At 39.2% G+C, this 21,993-nt stretch overlaps 1 protein-coding gene across 3 annotated transcripts in view; it reads right to left on the reverse strand.

Moving 5' to 3' along the window:
• Positions 1 to 21,993, reverse strand: part of ryk (receptor like tyrosine kinase) — a 42,114-nt gene that overhangs the window by 17,665 nt on the left and 2,456 nt on the right. The window contains exons 2-9 of one of the 3 annotated variants that reach the window (XM_061030542.1): positions 10,142 to 10,263; positions 9,960 to 10,059; positions 8,906 to 9,037; positions 6,852 to 6,914; positions 6,023 to 6,161; positions 5,623 to 5,723; positions 3,524 to 3,607; positions 898 to 1,023 (exon numbers count right to left, since the gene is read on the reverse strand). In XM_061030542.1, the coding sequence (XP_060886525.1) occupies positions 898 to 1,023; positions 3,524 to 3,607; positions 5,623 to 5,723; positions 6,023 to 6,161; positions 6,852 to 6,914; positions 8,906 to 9,037; positions 9,960 to 10,059; positions 10,142 to 10,263 (867 nt within the window). Of the gene's footprint in view, positions 1 to 897; positions 1,024 to 3,523; positions 3,608 to 5,622; positions 5,724 to 6,022; positions 6,165 to 6,851; positions 6,915 to 8,905; positions 9,038 to 9,959; positions 10,060 to 10,141; positions 10,264 to 21,993 lie in introns of all 3 variants that reach the window. The other 2 variants (XM_061030540.1, XM_061030543.1) reach the window with 2 other exon arrangements.

Here is a 21,993-nt window from a genome sequence, read left to right on the forward strand (position 1 = left end):
AGTACCACTGGATGTTTTTAATGAGAACAGCCTCATAATTTAATATCCTGTTAATTTAAATTAGCTGATTTAACACCCAGTATCTGGCTAACTAGGAAACAAGCTTCTATAATATTAGTCCAAAGGTAAGAAAGCACTCAGGAAACAACGGGTCCATTGGTGAGTCTTTCGTTAGCTTATTAGAATTGGGAGACAAAAGAGGCTACTACAGCAAAAGGCAAATTCCAGGTTCATGTTTATGCATTCATGTACTGCTGCTATATGTATTTTATTGTATCTTCATATCTGTAGTGTAAGTTGTTGATATTTAAATACACTGTAAATGGTAAAAGCCTAATTTAGATGTTATTTCCTGCATCGTGATGAATTCATATGAATCAATCTATGACTGTTCTTGCATTATTCAGAGGTGCTAATTATATAACAACTACTATTGGAGCATAATGGTAAAATAAGCCATACATTTCTTTTTTCCAACACTACTGACTGATTGCATCAATCATTTCAAATGTCATTAAAAACATGGCATCAACTCGTGTAAATGCATTTCCATACTTTAGTTCTCTTCTGTCTACAGGGTTGTGCAATCAGCATTTGGTAACTGTGTGGAGTCGGGCAGTGTTTTGGTATTTGCTTGGACTGTCTTCATTTGTATCTGTGTTGAATGTTTTCTTAGAGCAGTGCATGCTTTGTCTAATTGATGAAGATGATTACTGGTATTTAAATGCATGCATTTTCTCAAATTATGTGAGTTTCGAGCTCTTGGGGCTCCTCTAATGGCCATGATCACAGTATTTGAATTTGTGGTTTTTCATTAGAAAATTCAGATGTTTCTGTAGGATAGAAAAGAGTTTAAAGGACAGAGAGAAAGAAAGAGGTCCAAAGACAGAAAAGTACCTTCATGTAAGACATCTCGTAGAGTGACTCTCTCTCTTGAGATGGCAATGTCTTTCACTTTGGCTTTAGCCTCCATTAGAGTAACACTCCTCAGGTCATTCTTTTCTATTCGCAGAGATGGATAACCTGTAAGGATGAAAAAACACAGAATCAAAAATGAGCTGCGTGTAAACAGAACACCTTGAATTTGATTGACAGGTCTTTTAACCCTGAATAAATCTAGAAAACCTCCTGGGGGTCTTCTACTTTGCATCACTTACTTATCCTGACAGAAACACATTTCTTATTCATAGGCAGGTTTTTCACTCAAATACAAAGAATCCTTGTTTGACTTCAAAGAATCATTGCACTTCCAAGAAAAATTATCCTGCATATAGGAAGTAACCTGCACATGTTGCATCAAAGCAACTTCATATGAAGTCCTGTATTGCAGCACGCCCATTGCCTAACCTCCTTTAGCAGTCACCGTCATAAGCCGCTGTTTTAAGCAGCTCATGACATCAGCTAAGTCACACAAAGGTTCCCCACAATTTCAGCACATGCAGTGTTTCCCACACAAAGACGATATCTCGGTGGGCCGCCCGAGAAAATGTATGTCCGACCAAGTATATTTCCGACCTGTTTTTATTTAATTTTTCATTTATTCATAGAATTGCTATGTGCACGACACAGAGAGAGAGAGAGAGAGAGAGAGAGGGAGAGAGGGAGAGCGGGCTCTCTGGACCTCGCACAGCAAAACCAAGAGAAAGAGAGAAAGAGAAAGTTCACTGTCTGTACATCCCTCTTGTTTATATTAAAACTGAAGCTTCTCATGGATTCGTTTTAAAAATGTTAATATACAGCTGCTTGCTGCTGATTCTGTGCCGAACCCCAATTAATGAAATATCGAGTGGAACTTGATAACGCGAGACGTACTCCTGGTGTTTGTGTCTGTGTGTGGATAAATTGAGCAGATTTAAGTTGTTTGTTGCAAAAACTAAATTAATGTAGAGAGGAAAACACATTTGATATAAATACAAACCTAATATTATAATATACCCTAAGATAAGAGTAAGGGAAAAAAGGAAAGTATGTCGATCTCGTGCGATCAGTGATAAGAGATACTGCAGCATAAAGCTCCTCGGCTGAACCGGGCTCAGCTGCTTATCGATGGTAGATGGATCAGTAGGTAAAAGGAAAAACTGAAAACAGACCAATATTCTTCTAACAACATTTTTGGAAGTGATAATCAATGTGCCACTAGCCTTTTCTTGTTATGGTGAGCTATGTTTACTATTTTAAATGTAAACCTGAGTTGTGATTTTCATGAGACTGAAGCAGAGGAAACCAAGAGGGTTCAGGGACACTTTAACAATATGAGGTACTTTGCTTTAATAAAAGGTTTACATCTCTGCAGCAGCAGGTAATCTGAAGAGTGAGTACTGTGAGTACAGCTCAATGCTGCCCCCTAAATGTCCAACTAAGAATGACATTTGAAAAACAGAGACAACAGGAGCACTTCTGGTATCCCTCAAACCACCGGTGCTCATGAAGGGAAAACTTCATAAAAAGGGGAGGAGGACTAAAGACCAAAAAACATTTGTATAAATAATCCAGGTCCAGGCACTCAGGATGGTTGATAAATATAAAAGGCCTTTAATTCAATGGGCTAGCATGAAGAAGGCGCAAGCTGATACGCGTTGATGTTTTTTTTAAATGTTGTAGCACATTGAATTAAAGGCCTTTTATATTTATCAACCATCCTGAGTGCCTGGACCGGATTATTTATACAAATGTTTTTTGGTCTTTAGTCCTCCTCCCCTTTTTAAGAATGATATCTGTTTCACAATAAAAAAAAGGGACAATAAGACCTTTAAGATTCAAACAGCCAAGTACATTATCTAAAACTGGTAATAATAATAAGAACAGTACAAATGTTAACTTAGAGGCTACATATTGACTTTGTATTTAAATCAGTAGTGTCTGGTTGTGCATCACTGTTTAGACTTTCACTTTAGAGGGTTCAATGGAAAGTGTATAGCTGTCCTGAACTGATATTGTTGTCCTACTCAATATTAAATAATATTTGTATATGAATACTGGCTGCTGTGTATGACCTTTTATAACATGATGTTTTAGTATTTAATAAACATGTAAAAATACTCTGCCTTTCTCTACTTGTAGCTAACGGCTGACACTTCGGACTTCCAATAACAGATACATCTGACATTACTTATGTAATTCTGAAATTATGCAATTATTTTTTATTTTTTTCCTCTGATTGTTGTCAAAAATCATGACAATTGTTTTTAAGTAGGCAAATAAATCATATGTATATCATAATGTTCTCTAACTGTATCAGCAGTAATTGAACCAGCATCTCGGTCACTGTAATATATTAACACATAGCACAATACAGTACAAGACAAAGGGCGACAGAGGATGTTAATGTAAAGCAAGTGTGACGCCTGCAGAAGCATTTTTAAGTATAGAAAGATGAAACCATACTGTTTATACAGTATTTATCAAATCTGAGTAAGGTTTAGATAACTATTGACAGAACACATGTTATTAAAATGTACATAAAGAGAAAATAAAAATAGGATTCTGTATCTCAAGCTGCCTCCGGAGCTTCACTGGAACTTACTTTTGGTTTCATGAGGGGGAGCGCCGGGGTTTTGGAAGGAGGAGGCAGCAAGCTGGAGGATGGGTGCAGAACCAGGGTGATTGTCTGATAACAAGAGGAGAAGGGGGAGGAGGGAGTGGAGGGGGGAGAGAGTGAGAAATATGTGATTTAATGGGTAGCTCACTCAAATTACAACATGACTTGAGAGAAAGTATTTTTCAGCTCAAACAAATTAAACATCAAACAAGTCATGTTTGCAAGTTGGGTGAAGCTGTCCATTAGGAGTTGGGTTAAATAACCGGGGGTGGATGGTGATGTAAATACACACATTCAGCAAAGCATAAAGGAAAAGGAAGTCGCTCAAACATAATGCATACAAGGTGTAGTGTTCGCTGAATCCACAAGGGGGCAATGAAGGATCATACGCTGACAATAAGGAACATCAGCAGCTGGTGTCTGAACCATTGAGATCACTATTTATAAGAAATCAATATTAAAGCCACTTATATCTCAGCAGGGATTGAATCTCTTCAAAGAAATATCACCCTGAATACTAACAGCTAGCTTTATAACAATCTCACTGACCAGCTGCTGTCAAACTAAGTCTGGAGGATAACTATGAACGGGATGCTTCAGCATGGAAATAAAAAATAAATGTTTCTGGTTGAACTGAAACCTCATCATCTCATTCATTATGTTACGGGAAAATGTATCGTTTCACTGTAATAAAACTATTGAAAATACTCAGGAGGAGTTTGATGAAGCTCTTGTGTTAGAAACTAAATGTCTCGCCCTGACACTTTGTAAATAAGCATCTCATTATTCATTTATTTATCTCACTGTGTGTGACAAATCCGTTAACTTGCCGTGCAACCACAACCTTTGCAGGCTCTAGCATGTTTTTGTTCCAAACCAAAACATTTTCTAGCACTTAACACCCTCTTGAACAGAAGTTTGTTGTTGTAAACGTCTTTTTTTGTGATAAAATCAACAAAGAAGATTAAAACTTGTTCATTAGTGGTCCTTAGATTTGCTTGCAGACAAATTAAGCGCTGATTGAACAAAGCAGGGCTAGCTGTTTCTCCTTGTTTAGTCTTTATACTAAGTTTATTTTCTGGGTGCTGGCTGGATACAAGAATGTAACCAATCCTCTCCTCTCTTCTGATTCTTAGTCAGAAGGAAACATATTTCCTTTCAATATAAAGCTACTGCCCTCAGACTATTAACTTAGTATTTCAAAAAAAGACAGGGAACTAGAGAACTGTCAGAGGAAAGTCTGTAAATCTCCTTTGTTTTAACCAATCAAAAACCTAGACAGGACAAACAAGAAGTTTTACAGAAAGACAAATTTACCCTGGTTCCAGTCCTGATGCTTATCTAGATTTAAAGACTTCTTACTGAAGCATGATATTTAGAGGACATGAGAGTGGTAACATTTAAACTTGTTAAACAGTCAGAACTCGTATATAATCTGGGTCAGAGGTGGTATTCAGTGTGATGCTTTTAACTGAATAAACCAAAACGTCATTTCATTGCCCTGCTAGTTTCACAGTAATTAAAAGTCAATCCAGTACTGAGAAAGGTTCCTTCAATGCTTAGACTTTGCACTTACTTTAACCTTGTTACTGAGTGTCAGTATTTCCCATCAAGTTCTAAAATTACAACAATTCAGATTAGATCAGTTCTTGCAGGTTCTAATATAAAAGACTGCTTTGTGCTCCTCTAACTGCTGAACAGCTGCTCCGATGCAAAACGCACAGTAAGTACATTTACACGTTGCTCAGACATTAATGGGTCACGAGGGGAGTAGCAACCAAAAGAACATGGAACAACCCTGCAGGAACTCTGTTCTTCATTACACTCTTGTGATAGGAGTTAAGTTAATTAGGTCATTCACAGTCCATTATTGCATTTGGAAAAGCATGTGCATTTGCGGATGCCAGTGTGAGAAGAGAAACAAAACAACCTTGGGAGATTAAATCAGGCTGAATGTGCTGGAACGCTTCTAGGTGCCGTCTTGCAAGTCCACCGACATGCCTCAGATGCGTTCAGAATGATACAATAACTGATGTTTCATCTTGTTTTTTTTTTATAGCCTTTGGGTTAGTAAAATGTCTTACTGGTGACAGGAGCAGCGTTGTTTGGAGTGTCCGCCCTCAGGTACTGTGTGGTCTGAGTGGATGGCTGGGACAGACCCTGTGAGCTTCCACTGTCACTCACACTGAAAATACATCAAGAGAAACAAGAGTGTTTATCCAGAGGCACCTGGATTGAGTTACACCAGCAATTGATAAATCCATTATCCATCCATTCCAAGTGTAATTCATCAGTCATTCCAAGGTTTTCATGACTATAAGTCAATTTCAATGTCAAGATTTAGAGTTAGATCTTGGTTATGTGTAAAACTGATAACTGTCCAAACAAAAACAAACAAACAATAAATCAACATGCAACATGGGCTTTTCCGTGTACTTTGCTTCTCTAACATAAAACAATGCTGGACAAACTGAAGAAACAAACCTGTCCTCCATCTCCACTCTCTTCATGCTGTGCAGGTGCAGGATGGCCAGGATAATGGCCACCAAGAAGATGACAATGCAGCACACGCTAACACTTATATAGAACACCTGGGTGGAGGTGGTGGGAGCAGTCACTCCATCTACTGATAAAAAACAAGCCACACATTAGGATGAAGAGAAACTCGGGGGGGGGGGGGGGGGGGGGGGGCATCATTGCACACATTTAATTGTTGTACAGAGTTTCAACAGTGTATTCTTTTATTAAAAGAATCTGAGCAGAAACTTGGAGTATTTCTGTTCAGGCAAATAGATAAAGACATGAGTGAGGGCAGGGAGAAAGTACAAGTGCACCTAGGGCTCAACTTAGCACTAATGGAGGCCTGGAATAGTGGAGAATGTGCCCAGGATCCAGTGTCTGAGAGCTTTTCTCATCACCTATTTAAAAGCCTCTGAGGGCCCCAGGTTCCTCAGGGCTACCCAAGCAGAAGAGAGACAACCCACTAATGGTACTTTGTTACTGGTGGCAGTGGGCTCACAAAAGACTCTGAATAAATGCCACTGAAAGAGGACCACCATTCAAAGGGGTGGGGGCTGAGAGGGTGAACTTCAATAGGTGAATGCTTCCTTCTCTTTAGGCTCCAAAATTAAATCCCGTAATTATGGATGTTTGACTAGTGTGCACTGCTATACAGAGAAACTTTTCATTACAAGCCCAGCCCGTCGTATCAGCTTGATGCCACCTTTGATAGGCAACACACGGAGCTGCTAGAGAGAGAGAGAGAGAGAGAGAGAGATAAAGTCGAGCAGGATGCAGAAATAAGATTACTTACAGTCAGGCCGAGGAAGAGTGTTATTGTTGAGAGGAATGGCAATCTTGGGGTCAGACTCTATTCCTGTTGAAAGAGGAACACAGACAGAAAATCTTCAGCCCCAGTGTTGAGGAAAGACTTAATTTAAAGCAGCAAAGTTCACATTAAGCCGTTTGCAGGGTCATTTTACAACATTAAGTTATTAGCCCTTTTCAGACAGCTTTTTTCACAAAGGTGCTGTAACTAAGCTCAGCCATCATCAGGTCTATGTACATTCATATTGATTCCACGACTTTCTAATAGTGGTGTCCCAGTCTGTGTATGCCATTGCGTTTCAGCGTTTCAGAAGCAAGTCACAGCAGGAGCTCCACATAGACACACAGTCAGACATGAACGCACACACAGCGCTGTGCTGCCTCGCTGGCTCAGCTTGCACCATCCCGCCTCTTTTTCTACGGCCGAAGAGAGAACAGAGAGTGGATCACTTCATCCCCCCCATTATGCCTCCCGACATTCATATTGAAGGAGAAATGTCACAAAGGGTGTAAATAATGTCTGAATAGGGCCAGTGATACGATGAAATGCTTTACGATGCAATACCAGTGGGTTATATCAAAACAGCAATATATCGTCATCCTGTCTCGAGTGATTATCAATTCACTGGTGTCACATAGATATATTAATTTAAAAAGTATGGGGCTCTTTACTGATTTACCTGCCAATTAGACTCAACAAGTCACTACTTCATGACTCCTCATGGCAGCTCTTATGAAATGGGTCAGGGCAACGTAAATGGAAGTTAATGGGTTAAAGAAGCAGATAAAAGAAGAGTACAGTGGAATGTCAGACAGCAGTGAAAAGAAGTTAAGAGATGAAGTGTGAAAATGGTGACTGACACAAAATGACAGTGAATAAAAACATGAATCCTGCACATTACTGTTTTAGGGGCATTTCATATTCTCCAGTTAATCAGATTTCAAGATTTAGATTTATATGATCGTCTTTCAATCTATGCAGAATCACTATCGTTACAGGTATGCACTGATGTATTGGTTCAACAACGGTATCAGCCGATATCGGACCTGTTGAACAGATGTCAGTAGCCGATGTTTATTTGTTGTGACAAATCGCCTTAATGCTGACCTCTAGTACACCTGACTACTGATTCAGAGAAAGGGTTTTTAGGGGCAGATGAAATCAACTGTTGGACAAATTGACTTGTTTTCACTGTAAAACGAAAGATAAAGTTTGTGGCATTGTGGAGTCATGAAACAAACATCGGAATCGGCAAGCAGTAATCAGCTACCAATCAATTGTTATTTCAAATGTTGGTATCAGTATCGTAACAGATTTTCCCAATCAATGCATCTCTAAATCGTTATCAACACATATTGAACATTGTAGATATTGTGCATTATCCACAGTAAGTAGTATTCATCGCTAAGAACCAAAAAGGAATACCTTGGACTTTGTAAGAGGCCAAAGAACAAAAGCCTGAAATAGTTTTTAAACACAATGTCATGAGTTCCTAAAGATTCCAGTATTGAAAATGTCGGTAAGCCAAGGTGATGATAATAAACAGCAGACACATATCAATGGCTGTCCTCTACTACAAGGCTACAGGCACAATCATAAAAAAAGGGTTGACAGGTTTTTCTCAGCATACATCTCACATTACCATTACACCACTGTTGAGGCATACAAAGATTTTCTTACAGCCACTAATTCCACTCATGCTCAAAATAAGATGAGTTTGTTTCCATAAGAAGTACGGCAAGAAACCTCTTAGCCATATATAATTATCTTCAGGCTGTTTGAGAATAGCACAAACTGAATACAGAACACAAAAACCTGTACATTTCTCACTGTGACTCCTTAGCTTGTAAGTTAACAACATTCTCCACAATAAAACATTACTATTTTAATTTCATCTATGCTTGTCATATAAAGAAGTCCTCTACAAAGGTGGATCGGTAATAATGCTGATTAGCAAAGAAAGGCAACACTGAATAGAGCTTTACTACTTTCTCAACATGCTTTTGTTCAAACTATGACTTGATTGCTCAGATACTCACTTTTATAGCACATTTTCCTCCTTTTGAAGTTGAGCACTGTGTAGTTGTTGGCGTGTATGGTCAGATTGAGCTGCACTGTTATAACAGCCTCTCCATCCACCTTGCCTGAACAGAAGAGGTCCACTCTGAAGACTGTTGAGACACACAGATGTTAGTGAGAAAACTTCCTGCAATGCAGAATTCATGGTTTAAACCTGTGGCAACAATCACCAGTTGAAGATGCATTCAATCAGTGATTATTACAGATGAAACTATATCATTGCACTAAAAATAAAGATGCCGAAGGACATATTGAGTTATCTAAAGGGCTAGCAGTTACACAATGTGAGACCATGTTTTTAGTCTTTGTGCTAAGCTAGTCTGCAACTCCATTATCATGTTCTTTATGATAGTTGTGAGCAGGCCCGTCAGAAATGGCCTGGCCCCTGAAAGGTCCAGTGAATGGGCCCTCACAGGATATGATTTAAATCAATGTACAGTCCTGGAATGGCTAAACTCATCCAAACATAACTGGCATAACATTAAAGTTCACTCACTTAACTTCATTACGTTAGCAACATTATAAAAGAAGAGAAGTTTGGCACAGGTCACAATTTACTAAAACAATAATAAAATGTGTGTTTTTGTTGTTTTGTATCACTGCTTATTCAGATATATTTAGATTAAATGCAATATGAAGCTATGAGTTAACCAACATGAGCCAGAGTGAGCCAACATTAGCCTGCTAACACAACAATGCAGGCCACAGGCAATTGCAGCTCGAGCCAAGGACAATTATGTCCGCCGCTTGTGCTTAATGGTGCATAAATATGGTGCTTTCTAATTCATAACTCCTTTGTGCGAAGGCAAGCGGGAGGGGGATTTGAGGTTTGCTGCTGGACGAGAGCGGAGGGTTCCGAATAGTGTAGGTGCAACCAAACAGAAGTTTGTTTTGGTTTCATGCTGTTGCTCGAGGGCAATATCTACTGGATCAAAAAGTTGCACATTCTTCCTTGAAAGAAGTGTAGATAAATGACAAATAGCAACACAACAGAAAGGGGAAAAGTTGACCAACCAGAGGGAACACGGGGCACCTCCCCCTGGATGGAGATGTTGGTCCGGGGTTGGTTCATGGCAATAGGATTCTCTATGTGGAAGCCAAGCCGGTAGTCAACCTAGAAAAATCACACCAAAAACTGTCAGCATATAAATAGGAAGTAAAGTGAAAAAACTAAAATTCCTGATGCTGATAGTGACCTTTGTCTTGGAATGCCATGTGAAGTGAAGGCTGTTGGTGTCACTGGGCACCGGCAGGGTGAAGGAGAGAGCATAATGATTCACCACATTATCCCGCACATAAAAGAGCTCTGCATCGAGGCCTGTGTGAGGACAGAAGACAGAAAAGTTCAGAGATGTTTACTTAATATTGTTGTTATCATGAAGGAAAACACCAAACACAACATAAAAGACAACATATTTTCTAATTAAGAGAAAATCTAGCCAGTCCAAGGAAAATGGTCAAATATCCAATCAGCCTGCCAGCTTGGATTTGGAGAGTTTCCCCCACAATAAGAGAGATGGACTAACCACATCTGTTAGTACTTGAGACCTCTTAGTGCCCAAGTGGAAAACTTCAAAACGTTCAAGTGAGACAACATCCAAAATATGACCACAATTTTCTAACCAGGGAACCAAATTGTGCAGGGTAAGGGTTAAGAGGAAAGTTTTGGAATGCCTTAGATATAAAACAATTTTTAACTTAACTATGAAATATCCACTCTGTGCAAACATTCACACTTCATCATAAGCTTAGGGACTGCTTAAGTACATGAACATTGGAGAGCTATACAAATTCATTAGTTTCTTCACGTAAAAAAAAAAAAAAATCAAGCTCCAGAAAGTCTTTCCATTGGGTTCCTGCTGCATCAAAAAGTCTTTCCATTGGGTTCCTGCTGCATCAAAAAGTCTTTCCATTGGGTTCCTGCTGCATCAAAAAGTCTAAGTGTGCTGTTGAAATCCCCGACTCTGGCCTGGGGCAGTGCTATCAGTCCTTGAAAGCGTCTGTGTGGCAGAGCCGGGTCTGTCTATCAGTCTCTAAGTATCTAGTTTAAAGAGAGGGGAAGAATGTGCCCAGGCTCCCCCCAATACCCTGGGGCTGTCTAAGAGCTGCAGCTCTTAGACCGCTCTCACATTGGCTCAATTAAAAACATTCTCAGGCATTTACCAACTTAAAGAGGGGATGGGTGTTACGTAAACTGCTGCCTTACCAAGCACACAGAGTAAGAAAGCTGACTTTTATATCCATTATTTAGTGCAAGCTGTTTCTTGTTCATTCCAGTAAAATACTAAACAAATAAAACTAAGATCTATGAATGTACATTACTTTCATGTAAATAAATATATGGTCAACTTTATATCATTGTTACCACTTATGTGGTTGGCCATCTTAATTACACACACTGTAACTAAAAAGATCAAAATCTGAATTAGGACTTTCAATCCTCGTCTACAATCACATCCAAATTGTATTCTTGTAATTTTTTATTTTCTTCAAATTTGTATGCTCAAATGCTATAATTAATATTTAATATGCATGTACATATTTTATTCTTAGTACAGTTTCCAATGCCATTATCAGTATGTAGTTACACATTTTGTTCACTTAAAGAAATCCAACATTAAAGCAACATTTAGCCTAGTTGCCTCGTACCGTGCTGGAGCATGATTCCCCCCCCCCCCCCCAATCACCATTACCCTAGTGGCCTGCACTCACACTGCTCCAGGACTAACTGGGCCTGAGCATGGTTACCTCTTGTATTCAACGTTAATACAACATATGCATGGCTTTACATGATCATGGAGCGTGCTTAGTTTACAAGACGGCAGAGTTAAAAATAAACATGAAGAAATAAAAGGGAAGCACGGTCGAGTCACATTGGAGAACAACACAAAGAATATGACTGCAACTTTACTGACTTTGTGGCTTATTTTGAGTCATTTAGGTCAGATACAGTCAGAACAGTCCAGGATTTCTAGATTATGGAAAGCTGGGATCGATTATACTTCATGTCCCCATTGTGTACCCGGGCTTGTGCTATTGCACAAGCAACTGTACCGTGCCGAAGCACATCTTTTCCAACCTTGACAGGGCCAAGGACGTGTGCCGTGCTCGAGCACGGAACAGATTGTCTAGTGTCGGTGCGCCCTTAGAGGCCAAGGGGAGATGGGTGAGTTTCAGTAGCGATAGCAAACATATTTTATAAAAAGAAAAACACATACTCAAATACTGATTTCAGCTTTCAAATATCAATGGATTTTTTACTTATCGAATAAAATTCAAAGCTCAAATTTGGTTTCAACAGACCTAATCTGAATTCAAGGCTCACATACCAACTTTTTCTGTATTCAACAAGATCAGAAAACAACATCCGAGGTTCTTTAGTAATGTTTTCCTCATTTTATTGCCATAAACTGCGCTCTGAGTTTTATAGTTTTATAGTGTTTAGTGCGCTTAGTCTCTGCTGGTAATGTACCAAAGGCCTCGTAGCATTGCCTTCTGAATAACTCTGCATGGGAATATTGGCGCATAATCCAGATAAAGACTCTACTGTGATTCCAGATCAATAAATAACAAGTTATCACTTAACTCCAAACATCACAAACAAGAAGGTTTGGCAGGAAAAAAAGACAATAAGGCAAACGTGTTAGCAAAGAGTGGCTTAGTTACACATTATGAAGGAACATCCACAATAACCATTTATTTAAATATTTGTTTGTATACATGCATGATTTAATGTTATCATTTACTTTAATTTTTTTTTTTTACCAAGTCCTCAGGGGAACATTGAGCAAAATATCTGCCTTAAGTTTGACTATTTTCACATGACTATTCTTGTTTTGTTATCTCATAAGAGCAGGTACATACTGTTACTTATGCTTTAAATAAGACACAGGAACACAGAAATCAGGAAGTCTAGGCACAGGCTCTTATGTGAATATATGTGTACACACAACAGATGGACCCAAGGCCACACAGTTACGTTCTGTAATAATTGCCTCTCTTAAGCTCAACTCTGTGTACTTCTCTTGTCTCAACACATGGCCACACTGCTTTGATGCCAATTAAAGCATGCAACCAGGCATAAAGGCCCAAAGACCCTCCCACAACATCTCAGCCATTGACTTAAACACACCTACAGTAGTTCACAACTGGAATGTAAAGGAATAGCAACAAGAGCTCGACTGTGTACATAAAGTGAGAACAGGGAATAAGTGGTTCTTGAGGTTAAGGAATTTGAAAGGAATGGAAAAGCAGCATAACTTGAATGTGTTCTTAAATAAGATCCTTATAAGTAAGTGTTTGTTCACAACAACATACTAAGAGCTCCCCTTCATCACTTCCTTGTAGCCAGTACAGATGCAAACATCGAATGCTTACAGCTTCTTTCAACACTAATGGAAAATAACATCATCATTCGGAATTCCAGTGTGATAACTTGGCAGCCTGTTATGTTTCGAGGGATTATTTCCTGCTGGACATTTCCATTTCTCTCTCTGTTGGTGTCAAGTGATTAACAACAACAGCCAGCACACAACACACTGATCTGAAAACACATTCAACTGCAGCACGCTTCAGTACAAAGACTTTACAATGACACAACGGATCAAAACAAAAGCCTCACGTTTAGGTAATAGATCTAGTATTTTCATCATTTTTAATCATAGATAATGAGATATATGACACAAAACTTTGTTGTTGAAATAGTGATAAAATACAAACACTTCCATTAGTTATTCTTAAATCATACTTATACCTGCCAGAGCCTGATTTGTCTTCAGTATGAACCATTTCACAAGAATTGGCCAAACCAAGATGTCAGTTAGATCCTCAATCAAGAAGCACATACCAATGTGTCTTACTTTGTTTGGATAAAACAAGGTGTCATTGATGCATCGTTTGGTCCACAGTCACATGCCAACTGTTTCAGTCAGCGCTACGGTAAACTGTTTATTCCTGTCATGCATGATGACATATTGTGGTATTGTTGATTGCAAATTAAGGTCAAAGTAATTTTTGTATATCAGACGATCAAACTATACAAAATCAACAATCACACCACAGCGCTAAAACCTGGTCCGTGTTTTACTGGTCAAGACGATGTTGGTCCTTTTCTTAGTTCAACCAACTGTAACAGCCACGTGGCTTTAAAAAGTAGCATCTGTTTAGTGCGTGGATCTTTTCAAAGCCAATTCAAAAAGCACATGTAGGTATAAAAAAAATAGGGACCCTTCAATGACTTCTCATGATTTAACTTCTTGAATTAATAGGTATATTCCACCATTATAACTCAAACAGTTAGAACGCTTTATCCTCTGCTTGAAGAGGAATTTGAATATTTTAACCTGCGCCCAATTTCAATCTAAATACATGTCTAAAAGGCCCTGTCCTACAGCAATGTTTAAGCTTGTCAGTGGCAAAAACAAGCACTTTCAGTGGACTTGCCAGCCAAGCCAGTGTCATCATATATAGGCAGATTAACATACTTGTCATACTCTGGCTGATTTTGCAATAACTCAGCAGACTATTGTTACTTAACCTTTGTCTATCATCGTTTTCAGTCAGGTGCCAACTAGAGGTCAGACACAGCCTTTTAATATACGATTTTGAGATCTACTTCAGATCATGCCATTGTTCAAAAAACATCTCTGTGTTGAAAAAAAGATTCCCAGAAATACAAAAACACTAGCTTCAACAGAAATCGAAACAAAAGTAATAACATGTTCTCATTCAAAAACACCCAGCTGACATTCCTAGAGTACCAACACATTACACCTAGGAATTTTTCCTATTCACACAGTCCTCTGATGATGGCTGTGAAGCAGCTTTACTGGAGTATGATTTAGTTTCTTTCTCCAAGACATATAAACACTTCTTTCAACAGTAGCCATTCCTCCTCCGGCATTTTTCATACTGGTGAAGACATTGACACAGAGGAAGATACTTGTAGATAAAACCATATTCAAAATCACTATAAACGTATTAAAAAGAAAAATTATTCCTTTCATGTTAGGATGTCATAATAAAACTGTAAATCATAAACAAATCAGGATCATTAAATCAAATCTAAATCTAGTCTAAACATTTTGGGGCTCTGCAGGTCTTTGAGTCAACATGCAGTTTTTCCTCTGCGAGCTGCTGATCACATTGCAGACTTTGAACAAGGAGAATAAAAGGTGGCCATGACCAGGTGGTAAGGTCCAGGATGGATAACAAAGACCCTCTTGTGCACACAGTCAACACTATACCTCCCAAAGTCTTCATCCCTGAGTGCTCAGGAGATAAACGCCCCCCTTAGTGTTCACTGGAAGATACTGGTCACATTAAACAAGGAAGGAGAAAATGAGGGCCCGCGTGAAACTCTATCAAGTGGAAACTCCAAACAAATCCTCAGACATGAATGAGACAGGAGAAGAGAGAATAATGTAGGCAGGATCTCGAGATTTAAGATATCAGACACGCTGGTAAAACTATTAACTGGACAGAACTGTGACTAAAAAGACATGAAGCTAATATCTTAATGGATTGAACATGCAAAGCAGCTGCCTCACGCTCCTCAATGTAAATTTGCCAATCAGAAAGACACAATCAAAATACATGGCTAACTGGACAAATATACAAGCTTATGTTTAAATGCAGGATGTTTAATGTCCAAAAGCATAAATGAAAATACTTTGTAGTGCACATAAAAAGTGCATGATAGCTTTTTCCAGAAAATCTGATTTTGGCTCTCTTCTCAAACAGATTCCCTCTGCTTCAGTAACATCCACTCTCACACAAGGAACTGGGTTAACAATGTCAGCAGGAAATCACCTGACATGCCATCCCATCTCACAGTCAGCTCTCAGAGATGTAGGGCACTTGTGAGAGTTGTTTTGCTGTAACTACTTATCCAGGTAATAAAGTCTGCAGGAGTGGGGCTGAAAGTCTGGGTTGTCCTTCAGTTTTAACCTTCACCATACAACCTCTTTATGGAACAGTCTGCATCTGAATTAAGCTGGGACAGCCACTCTGGTTCACAATGACAAATAAGTTAACATTCAAGACAGATGTCCGAGTAAAAGTGTTGCCTTGGTCTAGTTCCCTGATAACTCCATTTAGCAGTATATCAGTCCCTCCAGGGTTTTGCAGGCGTATTACATGATTGTTGTGGCCTAAAATGCATGACTTTGTGGCAGTCTGTTAGAATAAAGGAATGGTCAAACTTGTGAAAAAGGTGCAGAGATCGGCCAAAGAAAGTTGCAATGTTGTGAAAATGGAGCAGGGGTTTGTTGAATTTCCTGGACCATAACAGCACAATTTCTTTACCGGATGTTATTGTGACAATAACAGCACAGCACGTCGCATACATTAAGCTAAATGAACATACATTTGTAGAACTTAGATTATTATTCATTCAGCTCTTGTGTACATCCATAAAAATGAAAGCAAACAGAGAAGTAGATATCTTTGTAGCTTTTTGCCAAACCCCTCATCAGTTGGCTTGAAGGTGCAACATTAGCTGGGTTAGCACTGTGAGCAAGCAGGCCTCTAATAAGGGATCTCCTGCTTCCTATCACTTATGACCTTTTCTCTGTTGAACCAGAGCTAATATTGTTGCACAAACAGTGTCTTAACAAAAAGTCAGCTTCAAACAATTGTATCTCATTCAGTTAGAACATGTTTACAGCTGCTCTTACGTGTGCTGTGGCTTGCTCAATTTTGTATCCCATCCACGTTTTATTTACCTGGCTTGCTGCTTCCCGTTTATGATAGAGGAAGGGCATCTATTAGTTGTTGACAGTGTTCATAGACTTCTTTTAAGACAGACTCTTGACAGCTCAGACTGAGATTTCATGGCCAACTTGAACCAAACGGAGGAGAAGACAACACAATACAGAACTAAACATCCTCACCAAAGAAAACTACCAGGCTTCAACAATTAGGCTGCAACAGCTACAACATTGTAGACCTGGAAAAAAAACACACATTAAGTCACCATCAGTGTGGTTTTCTTTGACTTTCTTCAAAGAAACCATGCATCATTTTCTCTCTCTAATTCCATGGAGAGCCCCGGGGCAGACGAAGATGAAGGCAGGGTGAGGAAACTGAGCAAGTCTGTCCTCCACTGATGTCCCTTTATAGGCACCTCGTTGATGGTTACATGTTGCCAAAGGGGCTCCTTCGTTTGCTCAACAAATATCAAATGGTTTAGTGAGAAAATGATTAGCTGTTTGAGGCAGAATGATTTCATCTTAAGGAGGTCCCCGGCACGCCATCTACCTCATCTATTTTTGGATGCTGGTTTGCATGGGCAACTTTGTGAGTGCGGGGTTTAGGAAGGTGGGCTGTGCAAGGTCAAATATTTTGGTGTTTAAAACGGTATGTTTGTCTACAAAAGAATGTTCTATTTAGGAAATCCTACAGAAACTGGCTTTAAATATATCTGATTTCAACATCTCCTGCTCCTGAAATTTCTGCATTTCCAAAACATTGCGGAAAGCAGAATTTTTAAATGACATCTATCTGATAAAGATTTTGTAAATTTGACACAAAATAGGAAAACTCCTGCAAAGCAGCGGCCCATCTTTTGTCCAAGAGCCTCAGCTCTCAGACAAAAGATGTGAAAGCGGGGGCTCCCCTATTCAACCATGCACAGGATCCTTGGAGAGTGGCATGAAGGAAATGAATACTGCTGCCAATCACTCCTCACTGTTCACAGGCTCTTTTTCAAAGCCCCTGCTTGCCTTTCAGCTCTTTGGAGGAGGGGGAGAGGTAGGCGGGTTAGCTGGTCGACATGCACTTGGCCTTTCAGAATTCAAGGCAATTTTACACACTTGCCCCAGAGTTTCATAAGACCCTGGTTATTTTGATTTTTGCATGCTGAGCCAGAGGAGTAAGCCAAAAATGGCCAACTCAATTGGTCTAAAAAAACCGACCACATATAGCTAGAATTTCCAGAATGAAATTTTTGTTTTTTTAAAGAGTACAACATTTGAAGACCTTGTTACACCAAATGGAGTTTATCTGATTGAAATTTGTGACTGCACAGTGCATGATTCTTTCTCACAAGCTAAGCATTGGAAGACCTGGAGATTTGAATAGGGAACTGCATATTTTGTCTATACAATACTGATTTTGCTCACTTTGCTTTGTTTGGAAAAGCCCAGCAGCACTGCTTCAGTATGCAGCAAAACCGGTGACACTGTTTAGTGTGCCATGCAAGACTAGAAAACAGACTCTAAGTGCTGACTTTCCATCAAGAAGGATTCCTCAGAGCAATGTGTTTGGGATCAAGTCGAGCTAATAATCCATGGAAAACTAGGCTCAAAAAGATCATTATTATAGCTGACAGCAAGTGAATGCACAGAGTAGAGCACTTATTTTTACTTTAACCATCATCTAAATGATCACATGGATGGCCAGAATTCCAGGAAAAAAGAAACGAACGAACACTAAAGGCTGTAAAATGAATGTCACAGGTCGAGTCATGGGCTTCATGACTGTTCAGAGATCACTTTGATGCAGTGTCTCCCAGGCAATCATCTCGAAACATTCAGTGTTTCTGTTACATTTGTAAAAAAAAAAAATTGTGGATTCTTCCCTGCTTGATAAACTGGCGCACTTGCAAACATGTCCTGTTACTTTGTCTAGCAGCAGTTCTAGTTGTTCTCTGCTTCTCTGTTGAAGGGACAGAGGGGGCAATAAGGGAAGGGCAGGGACTCAGCTTTCACCCAGGTAAACGTCAGAAAACTTTGAGGATGTATGATCGTCTTACCTTCATCGATCTCATCCACCATGACTGACATTGCTTCTGCTGATAGAGTCACTGTCTGATTTTATAGCTTTAAAAACATTTCAAGATCCAGGTCACCAACAAACAAACTGTATCAAAAAAAAATATTGTTGAGAAGAATTGATGAATCAATCTATACCAAACATAGTATTATTGCACTATAAGTGTCCGCGTGTCAATTAAAAATGTATTGAAAGTCAGCAGGTGAACAAAAGCTGTCTCTGTATCATAAATGTTTCAGAGAAATATCTTTAAAAGAAGCTAATAGAATATATGGTAAAATAATAGGAAACGGCTGCAATTTCTTCACGGAAGAGGCTCAGCCAAAATGCACATCCTGCCGATGGATATGTGCTGGATGTGCAGGACATGTGTCAGAGACAAACCATAAAGGATATTTGTCAGTCATGTGTCAAAGACAAAAACATGCCCTCTGTAGGAACACACGAGCTGAGCAGAGACATGGCTCAGGACAGAGAAATGCCTGAACGATGTTAAAGGCTCTGCTGAAATAAAGTTTACATGAATTATGTAAATGCACCTTTTAAAATGAAAAGTCCCTATCCAACCCTAGTCCTTTGGATTGAACTTGCCAGCACAATTCAAACCCATTACGAGAGTTTTGAGACATAGCTGATACAGGAGCTGACAGGAGGAGGGAATGAGACAGACAGTTCACTACATGTTAGTCGTATGCAAAAACAATCAGGGATGCCACCTGTAGTTCATCCATAGACAAATACACTGAGCAATTGCAAATCCCATTTCAATTCAGGCATGACGCTTTCCTGTTCCCTAGCAGCCCTTTGAGAGTTGGGTTGTTGGTTAAAGTTATCAAAATGAATCCTGAATGGAGACTCCATATGTTCAGAGAGCAGTACGACCCCAGCAAGACTACAGGAGTTGATTTTGGCACTCTTTCCTCATACAAAAATGTCTCTGTGCTAAGTTCACCAATACAAATGTATGGCTGTATTGTGAACATAATTAATGGAAATATACCACGCTCTACTACTTAACCACCACTCACTCTTAGGGAGGCAGTCAGGTGAGGGTGAATAGCTGTAACTCTAGGAACCTTTTCATATATTATAGTACTGACAGACAGGTACTAGTTTAATACAGGGCTCTATAAAATTCTACATCCACAGGGGGTGTATGTCTCTATATACATCTAAAAAACATTTTCATTTCAACATGAACAATGATTAAGTCCTACCTGATGTCAGCAAAAGTAAGACATTTTGACTTGTCACAGCACAGATGATACTAATAACATTAATGAGGAACCTCTTCTACTCAAGGAAGTCAAGAAGTGAGCTTTCACAATACTGGTAAACTTCAATCAAAGCAAGTACAGCCATCCTTCATTTTAAATTTGTATCCATATTTTTCCAATACCCTGAAAAGTCTAAATGCATCCCATGCACAAGTCACCATGTAAATGCTGGCTCAATGGATAGTAACATGGAATAGAGTCATCATTAATGTTATTCATTTCCCCTGTGCATCACGTGCCATGACAAGTCAAATCTGAGAATATCATAATGGAGTCCTGTCAGCCCTTTTGTTTGATCCTCAGAAGTCTATATGCCACATTAAAATCTAAAAATGTGTATGGTCTGGACTACAGGCTCGGAAAAAACACACTTTCCCTAATTAAAAATGAAGAAAACACACTACACAAAAATAAACATCCTCAAATATACTGTTGCATTCTTTAGTGTAAAGCTTGGATAGCCAAAACTGGTTGACCGGATACTCCTATGTCAAATATAAGATTCTCTGGAAACTCCCAACATTGTTAAGAGACACAAGCCCTTTGTGGTTAAGGGAACATTTTTAGGTGATTACATGACTTTTTTTTGTAAACAGGAAGTCGTCTGCATGTATGTATGTAAAACATGTGTGCATACAGGGCTGGTAGCAGCGTATGAACCAATAAATGCCTGAAAAACAGAGAGCTAACTCAAGGAACAACTTTTAAAACCAAAAACCCTGAGAGCTGAAATCAGGTCATTCATCTTGATGCATTTGCCCCCCTTGGTTTGTTTTCAACTCATAGACATGTACAAACTTTATTTTAACACATTATTTCTATTATGTTATCTAAGATAACTGATGAGTCGGAGGTTGTATTAATGGTGTTGCTTGGGTAAGAAAATGGATCTGCATCGGCACATAGTCAAGTAAGCTATACCTCAACTGGTGCCACTTTCACCTCCATGCAGCAGCGTCTTCCTCCCCTACAGTTGCCACTACATCATGGAAGTATTTTTGGTTTGCACACTAAGTTGTCGAAAATTAAGAGATTTCTCCAAACAACCAGACAAGGTCTCCGTAAAACCACAAAAGAGGCCCTGGTCTGGCAACAGAGGATTAACTATAGCGTGATGGAGAAGAAGAGGAACCAAAATGGACAGAGTCAGCCTACGGTCCAACACCAGGGAAATTATAGAGTGGGGAAAAAGGGCTGAAAGTTTTTTTTTAAACGGTACATTGACTTATACTTTGATGCATTTGTCAAAATCCCAAAGGCCCAAATTATCCAGTAAACCGGATAACATATTTTAAAGCATCACACGATCTTGTTAATGATTGAGCTCAACCATAAAAATAAACCTAAACATAGTGATGGAAGAATACATCAGAGAGAGAGAACGCCCTGATAAAAACCTGCACACACCTGACTCTCCTCGAGAAAAGGACAACAGAAACTAAACTGCTGAGTCGTACTGAACCCCATCTGATGCAAAAACGCTGAGTCCAATGATAGCATGAGGATACGTGTATTTACAGCGGCCCATTAGTCAATTTGAGAAGCTGCAGTATCAGCTTCCTCCCTCCACAAAGACATTACGCACTAACACTTCTACCCGCTCATTAAGCTGTACAGTGGCACTCAAATGGCAAATGACTGGTTTCAAACTACAGCCTCCAGACATCTTCAGTAAACCCTAAATTAACAACTTAAGACCAATCTATAGACTTGCTAGAGCTTGGCAGCAAGAAACAAAGATAATAGTCGGTTCACAGCTGAATTGTGGGATAAAAAAAGCTGAAAATCTGTCTCCTTCCCAGGTCTCACAAGTTCAGAGTGGATCAGAGTCAGCTTGATTGCCAAATACTGTTTGTGTACACATGCAGAGAACATGACTCCTGTTTTAGAAAGCTCTCACTGTACTTACACAAAAATACACAAAACACGAAGCTGAAGAAAGAAAGAGAAACGAGAAGATGGAAATATTCTGTACACAGACAGAATGTGATTACTTC

Source organism: Labrus mixtus, chromosome 3 (genome assembly GCF_963584025.1).
Source record: "Labrus mixtus chromosome 3, fLabMix1.1, whole genome shotgun sequence".
Lineage (NCBI taxonomy): Eukaryota > Metazoa > Chordata > Actinopteri > Labriformes > Labridae > Labrus > Labrus mixtus.